This window comes from Ciona robusta, chromosome 8 (genome assembly GCF_009617815.1).
Source record: "Ciona robusta chromosome 8, ASM961781v2".
NCBI classification, from domain to species: Eukaryota; Metazoa; Chordata; class Ascidiacea; order Phlebobranchia; family Cionidae; genus Ciona; species Ciona robusta.
The window spans coordinates 4,531,021-4,541,739 of NC_143242.1; the positions used below are offsets into that span (position 1 = coordinate 4,531,021).

At 33.7% G+C, this 10,719-nt stretch overlaps 1 protein-coding gene across 1 annotated transcript; it reads right to left on the reverse strand.

Annotated features, from left to right (window-relative positions):
- Nucleotides 1-276: 276 nt before the first annotated feature.
- Nucleotides 277-10,607, reverse strand: LOC149732530 (serine/threonine-protein kinase stk11-like). Its single transcript, XM_089883518.1, has 10 exons — nt 10,494-10,607; nt 9,150-9,347; nt 8,567-8,770; nt 7,619-7,702; nt 6,588-6,677; nt 5,660-5,792; nt 4,026-4,162; nt 3,421-3,606; nt 2,786-2,891; nt 277-1,521 (listed from the first exon to the last, which is right to left on the reverse strand). Exons 2-10 carry the CDS (start codon nt 9,281-9,283, stop codon nt 1,108-1,110), a joined length of 1,488 nt encoding a protein of 495 aa, XP_089739644.1. The 5' UTR covers nt 9,284-9,347; nt 10,494-10,607; the 3' UTR covers nt 277-1,107.
- Between the last annotated feature and the right edge of the window lie 112 nt (nt 10,608-10,719).

Genomic DNA, 10,719 nt, shown 5'->3' on the forward strand with positions numbered 1-10,719 from the left:
AAGAAGTTGTGCCTTACAGCTGCTTAGCTCGCCAGCATAGCTTGGTAGTTAAGCGCTTGCATTATGACCGAAGGATGTTTAATGCTTCAAACAGATAAAGACATGTCCTCGGGAACGACACTTTAGTAGTAACCAATGTGCTTTGGAGCTTTAGTCTCAGGGTCGTGTCATCCCGTGTGTAAACTTAGCTTTAAATTTCCTGGTCTATGGGGTGGCACGCTGCATGCCCCTTGTACCACTACATTATCGGCTATTAGGTGTCTAAAATACGATATGGATGTGCAAGTTTAATATTCAAAACAATAGTGAAAAACTCTCACAATCTCAAGCAGAGAATTTGACTGAATTTACAATTTCATTCAGTTTTATTCAAAGCTTATCCAGCAAAAGCTTGTAATGTATTCAGTTTTTGCAAAGTTTGAATACTGAGAACGTATTGTCTTGTGTCCATAATCAGAAGCTAAAATAATAAATAAAAATATCTCAAACAATTGCATGAAATGAATTTGTTTTTAACTAAATCATTTTTTGAAAACAGGGTAATACATCTGGTATGTAAGCAGTTCTTTTGACGTAAAAAAAAGAGAAAATAATAATTGCTGCGACAGCGGCATGCCATGCAATTGCTCACAGTGTGGGGTATGTACATTGAATCGCACCATTACCCATATGTTGAATGCAGTACAGTGGTGCATACAATGCAATAAAGTTTTGCAATACATTCTGCACAGGATTTCAGCCAACAATTGCTGCACATAAAGAAAGCAAGACAGTCTTCTGATTTTAACCTTTATAAGGGGAGAGAACTTTAAAAGAAATATTTCAATCTGTTAGCAATTGTATCTATCGAAATGTACCTGTGACTAGGGAAGTATCCAGAAATTTGAAAAAAGGAGGTCAAACTGTTTTTTGAAACATTAGTTCATGTGACGCTTAGAAACCAGTATGCGGCAATTAAAGCATTTTTTTTTTTTAAAAGAGGGGTCCAGACCCCTTTACCAACCTGAATACACCCCTGCCTGTGACCCGCTTTATTGCGCCTTACCATGGGATCATTGGGATGCAAAAACTCGATTTACGATCAAGAATCCAACTATGCGGGTTTACTTAAGATTGTGAGCACATTGATTTAAACTTTTGTAGTGATGATCTTGACGAACGTTGGCTGCTGCTTTTAGAAGAAGAACGTTTACTACTACCCCTCTTATTGTTAGAAGCTTCATTATTTTCATTTACTCGGCCATTGGCACTTGAAACCGAACCACTATGTGGTGCTAGAGAGGCAGGTGAGTCGTTGTTGATAATAGTTCGGACTTCAGAGTCTAACATTTGTGGCAGTGGAGGTTTGATGTCTTGGCTGAAAGTTGATAATGAGTTTGTACCGATAATTAGCTCTTCTCCGTGGTGGGGGTTCCCCAGGTGGGAATCGTTTCTCGATATTTGGCGGAATTCATAGTTTAGGGGAAGTCCCTCTTCCTCACCAGGGGATTGGATCGTTTTGTCGTTGTAACCGTGTAACTCCTATGTGGGGTGGTAAAATTAGCAAAAACAGAAGATTTAGTTTGCAGGGCATCATGACGAAAACATTCTGCACAACTAGGATCATAAGCGGCAAACTTTATAACGCAGGAATAGTTAAAAGCAAAAGTTATAAATAAAACTATATAGTAGAGACCGACCGATATCACTTTTTTCTACCGATACCGATATTTTTAGCTTTTACCGATACCGATATTTTACCGATATTTGTCACTATAGCGAAACATATGAAATGATCAGTTTTAATCAAAAGTAATGCCTGTATTCAAGATATTGCAAGTTATAGAGAAAAATTGGTTGGTCTACATGTTTTTAGGAAATATGCATGTTCTTAGGAAGGTGTTGCTTTTGTACGAAACTAGGACGCACATGAACGCTAAACTACAACGCACGTGGACGTTAAACTATGACACACGTGGACGTTAAACTACGACGCACGTAAAGGTCAAACTACGACGCACGTAAAGGTCAAAACTACGGCGCACGTAAAGGTCAAACTCCAACGCACGTAAAGGTCAAACTACGACGCACGTAAAGGTCAAACTACGACGCACGTAAAGGTCAAACTACGACGCACGTAAAGGTCCAAACTACGACGCACGTAAAGGTCAAACTACGACGCACGTAAAGGTCAAACTACGACGCACGTAAAGGTCAAACTCCGACGCACGTAAAGGTCAAACTACCACGCATAAATACGACGCACGTAAAGGTCAAACTATGACGCACGTGGACGTTAAACTAGCACGCACGTGAAGGCTAAAGTACGAGGCACGTGGACGTTAAACTACGAACACACGTAAAGGTCAAGTAGGACGCACGTCGCTTCGCACGAACTATTAATATATCGGTGAAATATCGGCGCTTTTTTACCGATACCGATTATCGGTGGAACGTAAATATCGGCCGATAATATCGGTGAACCGATATATCGGTCGACCTCTACTATATAGTATTAAAAACACAAACAAACAGAAGCAGCAAACCATTATAAATCTTGGTAAATATAACTTTAGCCTAACACTGATTTTCTGACAGTGTTAACTTATAACACTGATTTTCTGACAGTGTTAACTAATCAAACCAGAAACGGCGCAATATGCAGCCTACTCTGGAATTTTTTGCACTACATTATTCAATTAATTATCATCTAAACCAATCAGTTAGATCATTTTTATATGGTTATGTATTCAACCATTCCTGCCTCCCCTACATTTAAAAAGTTGGTGTCTATCAAAACACTCACCTCTAAATAAGGTATAACAGTCATTCCTCTGTGTGGATCATCTGTGTTTGTGTTTGCCGGTATTTTAACTGGTGGTTCAAATCTGTGGTGTCTTCGTTTTACCCATCTGTGTATATATATAGGTAATTAATGATTTATTTTTAAATATTTGTATTATTATGAATTATGATACAAGGCTCCATTCTGTATTCTATTCTATGAATTAAGGCCTAACACAGGTTGCTAGTGAGTATTGAATTTAGGGCAAAATCGGTAGATTTATAGGGTCCTACAACTATATATAGAGTAATTATACTAAGTAACCGTACAATGACGTATACAAGTTGTTAATATGAGATAAAGACTGAATCCAATAAAAGGCAAACCAAGCTCTGTTTTTAGTTACAATACGGCAATATCCATTATCCATTAAGTGTCTTGTCCAAGAACATATACGCCTGTTAGTGTCGAGCATTGAACCCAGTATCCTTTGGTTACAATGCAAGCACCTAACCACTAAGTCACATCACTGGACATCATATATTCATATAATATAAGTATTACTAGACTGGTACAAACTGCTTAAAATTACGTCATTGACTTTTTCAAAACATGTTTATAAATTATAATAATAATAAACCTAAATTACAACTTACTCATGACTTTTTATTTGTTGAATTGAAAACCTTTCATCTGCATTATATTTCAGCATTCCCGATAACAATGAATTCAATTGTGATTCACAATGGTCCGGTATTGTATACGTTCCTCTACTTATATTCTCAAATAATTTGTAAATATTTTCACCTTCGAACGGGTACTTGCCAGTGCAAAAATTGTATCTTAGGGAAATGTAAAAACATGGTTAAATAGGATTGTTACTGTTATTCATGCTTAAGATGTTATTGTTTTTGGGGTACGGCAGCTAGGGAGACATGCTAGGTAATCTGGAATGTAAGCCAGAGTTGGCTTATTGCTCTTTATACTCAGTTAAAAAAATTAACAATCAGCACAAAGCATTTTTGGGTTTTATAATTGCATGCTGGTCTCCTTTAAATATAGGGTAAGTAGGGAAAGTAAAACATACAGTCTTCTGAAATGTTATTTAACCTCATTGGTTGTAATATTTTCTGTTTAATATTGTGCAAAGAGTTTTAGGGTTGGCCTGTTTTGCCTGCCTACCCTGTCACCCAAGGTACACAAATACTTAAACTTCTAACACCATTTACACACTAAATAAAGGAGCACCAAGAGAACTTACAAAGTAACACCAGATGACCAGATATCAACCTTGAACCCCGAGAAAGAATCATCTCCGTTTGATATTTCTGGTGGTTGAAATGCAGGTGAACCTTGTGAGGTGAAACATGCATCACATTGTGAGAACATGTCCAATTCCTGGGAGTAAAGGGGACGTTTTGAAAAAGTAGGCTATACTAGAGAAATGGATTTGTTTAAGACAATGTTGTTTTGTTTTCTAAATGTATCAGTCAGTCTAACATTAGCTGGGTCAAACCCCATCTTGGCTAAATGCCTGCAGGCAAAAATACAGGGGAAAAGGGTAAATATACAACTAAGGTAAATCACTCTAAAGATAAATTCACATAATAGTAAAAAAAAAGTTTTTTTGAAGAAATAACTTTTAAAATTTTTACTAAATACTATATGTTATAGACTAGGTTAAAATAAGAACACAATCCCTTAATTGCAAACAACACATGCAAATAATTCATCGATCCAAACTCTACAATAGCTTTCCATAAAACTGTCAATAAAAATCAATTTCAAAAACACTATATGTCACTATGTCAGGTATTGATTTATTTAGTAATGCAGTAGCTGCTGATATTTTACAGTGTGGGGGGGGACAGAAGTCTATTTTAAAACAGTTTCCACCAGTATGGTCAATATTCATAAGTAATTTATCATCATCAATTATGCCAACATACACAAGTCTCGTGGGACTTTTTTTGAAGATGGCTAAAAAAAAGAAGAAATATTTTAATGTATACAGAGAAATAGTGGAAATAAACCAATAGCATAACATGCTACTTAAGTAAATCAACTTTATCTATATTTAAACTAAGTCTGCAATCAATAAAAAAAGTAGTGTCACACTTTATGGATGGTTATGGTAATGGATCAACTGTGGTATAAATTACAAGTCCCCTGGCAAGCCTCGTTGTAGGATCTCACTCACATAGAATGGTAAAAGACATGTTTTAAAAGGTGTGGTTTTAAAAACCATTACTCAAATGCAGCTTAATACAAATTTCAATTAGGTTTCTAATGATAATAGCATGGATCTCATCAGTTCACAATTACTTGTCCCACCCCATGGGAAATCAAGGTGTGAAGAAATCAATTGGGTGATTTGCTTTGAATTAAAGTGAAATATTCAACATTGAATGGTAAATACAAAATACCACTCCATCTTTAAACACAACTTCATTGAAACAAAAATTTTGACATAAAGGGGTAAAATAGTATAGGTTATGTATGGTGTGGCAAATTTTCATAGCAGCCAAATACAGGGAACCTTATCTATAGGGCTCTGCCTGTTTGTATAGACATCTAACACTGGGGTAAAAATTGTTCTACACTTAAACTGTTCTAAAGCTTATGAAGTGACTTCTGCTTGAAAAGTTAGATTATTCTAACCTACATGGGTTTGACCCTACGCGTGGCACCTCATGGGGCCACAGATTTACAGCACAGTTGACCCCTTATCTCAACACCCATGATGCAGCTGTATGCACATTACCAGATGTTAAAGCCCGTTACTTTTACTTCCCTGAAGGTAGGCCCATGCAAACAGTCTTTTTGCTACACCATAGTGCATTGCCACATAGAATTTAATGTATAGGCCTATAACAAGAAGAAATGTTAACTTACTTCTGCTACTCCAAGGTCAGTTATTTTCAATGTTCCATCATTAGTAAGAAGTAGATTGCTTGGTTTGATATCTTTGTGGACGACATGTTGACTATGAAGATACTCAAGTCCCGATATCAGTTGGACAAAATAACTGAAAAGTTAAAATGGTAAAATATTTTGCTAATATCTGTAAAAGCTTTTTTGACCAAACAACTAAAAAGATAAAATGGTCAAATATTTCACTTGTAAGTTTTCAAAACAAAACTCTAATGGGACCTTTCACAATTATGTTATTTTACAGCTTTTAGCGAAACATGTCTCATGAATTATATATATATAATTTACAAGCATAGCGGCAACAATAACTTTATCTTGAAAAAGTGAACCAAACAAATGTTAGCTGTTGAAATACACCATTTATTATTGGTACACAATACATGCCAAATTATACCAGTTAGTAGGCCAATAACTTTAACAATACAATAATAAAAATTACTTTGTCACAAATTCAAAGAATTTTATTATTACAAGTTTATTGAATTGAGATAACAAATTGTCCAGCACATAAGGCTATTATGAAATTCCACTAAACCAACATTATGTCGCTAGCTATTCAGCTGTTTCATAAAGCACTGAAGCAACATGGGGTAGCAAGGGCAAGAGGAATCATTATAAAAATACATTAAGTTTCTGGTAGAATGGTCTAAATTATTTTGACTATTTGGAAAAATTTTTGTGCAATATTTTAAGGAAGTTTTGTTAATTAAATATAGTACTGTACTAATACAGAATTTACATTTACAAACTAATTTATAATAAACTAGTTTTAATAACAATAACCTGTTATAAATTTGTAAATCTTGCCCGGTTCTACTTCTCATGAAGTTGTAGTCGTAACAAACAGTGGGCTATAGTATGTAATAAGATTTGAATTGGTTTAACTTACCAGTGTGATTGCCAATCTGGGAATCTTTTCATTTGATCATTATCCAACATTTCCTGGAGGTTTGCCACACAGAATTCCATCACAACATACGTGGGTTGTGGTTAAGGAAGCAATATAGGGATAGTGACATCATAATACTTACTATCGCATCATAGCATGATGATAGGTGTGTTAGGATACCTTGTATGGTAATGTTATATTGTAGGATGGAGAGAGATGGGACACCTTTTTATTCTATTTTCTTGACCCATTTGGTAGTAAACAATGAATTATAAAACTGTATCCTTACCAGTCCCATAAAGCTTTGTTAATTGTTTAAAACACAATCAGAATACTTGGATACTACAGGCTAAAGGTGTCCCATCTTCCCCACCCTACTAGAGTATATTTTACTAATTGCATGAACATGACATGTAAATTTATCAAAAAGTCAGGACAATAAATATGCTACTAATACAACTAAAGGCATAGGTTGTAAAATAATGTTGTAAAATAACTAGCAATATCACAAATTTAATTATAATTCACTATGTGTGCTTAATATATCCTTACAGTTTATGATATGTACTTAAGAATTTACTGGTATAGGTGAATGTTTAACATTTGTAACAAATCCTATATTAGGAATATCAATTAGTAATTAATGGGAAACGCAGGCAGTGACTCCATTGTTATGTTGGTGTTGACAGCAACAAGATATCCAATGACAGATAATTAAAGGAATAACATTCATTAACAATATAGCTAAGTTGGTCCATTGAAGTAATGCTACTGTATGAACACTGTTAGCCATTAGCACACAGCCATACAATGTATGCTCCAGATCCGTGGTTTACCAAACTTATTTATAAGGTTTACTCAGCTGTTAAAATTGCGAACGCTAATAACAGAATCCAGTTGAACATGCAATAAAAGTGTTGGTAATTTAAAAAACAACTCTTACAATGTGTATATATACTAATTATATGATTAAAGAGGTTAAACCATTGTTTATCCAAAAAAGGTGTAATATTTAATGGTATAAAGGATATAATTTCTGTTTCTCTTTATTGTACATCACTTCCACCAAGTTAATTACGTTTTTATGTTTCAATTTCCGAAGCAACTGTATCTCCCTGTAAATTGAATAACATTGTAAATGTCTATCAAGATAAAATAACGACCATTTATCAGACATTTGATTGACAGGAGCGGCATTAGGTCTGTCAGGCTGTTCAGTGTAATACTTAGAAACAAAGTCCAAGAATTTCAAATGTTTGCATTCAACGGCAAACTTCCTAATTTCTGTGAACTACAATACAGACTTTGAACAGCTCACATGGCATACCCTTCTAATGCTTGTTTTTTTATCAATTTAATCATTTCAATATTTAATGTTAAATTAGATACTTTACAAACTTTAACAAAAACTTAGCTGTATTAGCATGTAAGTTAGTACACTTATTTAAACTAACAGCTAAATTATGTCTGTGACAAATTACTGAGATTAATTTTATACACGTCACTCATGGGACAAGACAGTTAAAGTCAATATAGCTGAATATACAGCCACTGTTGTGGTGGAATCAATTTTTATGAGATTTTGTCTCCAGCCCAAGTTATAAGCAAGCTACTGCCAATTGCGCGATAATAAAATCGATAAAAGAAGCCAAGACTTGGTCAATATTTGCGGAGTATTCTTCTCTTTCTCTAATGATAGAAACATCCTTCCTATGTCACAACTGATAATATCCAGTATCAGTTTCTTCATTTCTTTTTTTGGTACTTTGATTCTCCATTAATCAATACAAAAAGTATAATTTTTTAGGATGTAATTTGCATTGTTTGACTTCTAATTTATGATGTTTACCAGTTAAGAGTTACAGTACAATTATTGTAATTCCTTTACTACAACTTTGTCCCCACTATTTCTTCACAATAAAGCACAAATTTATGTCAAGAGTGAAGGTATTTTAACCTCATCATTATGTTTAACTTACTTTTTCACATTAGATTCGCCGTTTGGAATTCGTTTAAGTTTCCGTTTTTTCATAATTTTAATGGCTCTTCTGCACAAACTTTCAGTGTCAAGAACTTCTTTAACTTTCCCATACGAGCCTTCTCCTAAGATATCTCCAAATAAATATTTCCCGTATATCTTTGCTTGCTTGGTGGTGTTAAAGATAATGTCAGCAGAATCGACCCTGTGTACACAACAAACATAGTCAACCTCCCCCGTTATACGACAAGTTACACAACCACAATGACCACACCACCCGTGTTAGGAGTTGGTGGGAAAATTGAGAAATTACCACCAACTTGTGCAATGTTGATTGAAATTTACATTAGAAACTAAAGAAAAGTATTATAAAATGTAACTTGACAATCGCAATGCAACAATTTGGTGTGTTTAAATATCGTACACCATGAATAAAGTTAAAATATGAACTCACAAAAAAATACAATACAGATGCTTTGTTGTTTTCAGAGTGTTTTATTAAACCAGTCTTTTACAAAAAAATGATATGACAGCCAAACTTATAAAAAAAAACATTTTAAATTTGGCTTAGGTGAATCAAATACCTTGTAAACAACCCAGGTTCTATATTATTCCAAGCAAATTCGGCCACGTCCGGCCTGTATTCATCTTCTGATCCCCCGACAGCAAATGCCGCACGACTCGTACTTGGTCCCAATTCACATTCACTCACAGACATTTTAAAAGATATCTATGAGTGCTCTAATACAAGTATAAGTTGCCAAACATCTATTTCCTGGCTCCTTTAAAAGAGAAAAGAGCATGTTACCAAAAATCTCATTGCCCAAGTGAAAGTTACTGGTTATTTCAATAAAAACACTATTATTAGCAAAGTTATAAGTTAGCTAAAACTTTATGGTAGTATTTCCATTTTCCGCCTTGTTTGAAACATTGAACATTTTATGTGAACCGACCTTTTGCATATTGAAATCGTATTGCAGCAAATTATTGAATAGGTTTTAACACCATTCCACTAGCATAATTGCTTGATATTTTGGAAACGGTAAAAAATATTGCAATTATTTTAATTTTTTTTTTTGATGCATTGCAATTAGACTCTAATTAAGAAATCATAATATACAAGGTAATACCTATGCTAAATCAGTAAAATAAATCTACATTAATTTATAATATTTATCTACATATCTACATTAATTTATAATTTTAAGTTATAACATAATTATAGACATAATTTTAAATAAAACGCACCTTATAATAATTATAAACAGTTACCAATATAAACGCATAAAGCGGTTTATTTTATTTATGCACAAATTCTAAACAATCAGACCACATTAGGCCTTAGGCATTCTAAATGACATTGACACGCTTCTAACTCCATTGATTATGATCAATTAATAATAAATATTAACTACTTTAAATGGTTGTCACATTAAAACCTATTAATTAATGTTGTTTTGAACCATAAAAACAAAGCAATGAAAAATAATATACATAGCTTTTGTCACTTTATATAGTTTAAATACAGTAGATATAAAAAATACTTTATAAATATGAGTTATTTTATACATACTAAATATGTGAGCTGCATATATAAAAACTAGAATTATATATAAATTAAATACATACAATATAATGCATTGCAACTGCAAGTGTTAAATTTAAATAAACCAATAAGATTAAACAAAGTAAAACAATATCTATAGACAAGAAACACATACAAATTAAACAGTATATAGGTTAAAGTTAACACAACGTCTCAGTTATATTACAATGCAAAGGCTGTATGATAACCACCGCATATTAACCTACGTCATATTACGTCATACTACGTAATGAAATGTTATCATGATGCAGCACAAATTTACAACAACTTTGATATTTTATACTGTACCAATCTAGAAACAAAATTTCCAGCAAACACTTACGATACCGTCGTACAATACGGAACAGGAACTGTAAAAACTTCTTTTACTAGATCGAAAACCACAAAATTGCGAACAACATCGCAAAAATGACGATGAACCAAAAACACTCTTTTCCCCTTTTTCACTTTTTCTCACCGGCGATTTTCTCAGAGCGGTGGTCCCACTATTTCTACTGTGACGTTTCTATTATTTTGGTCTCAAAAATTGTTTTATGAAATTAATTAAA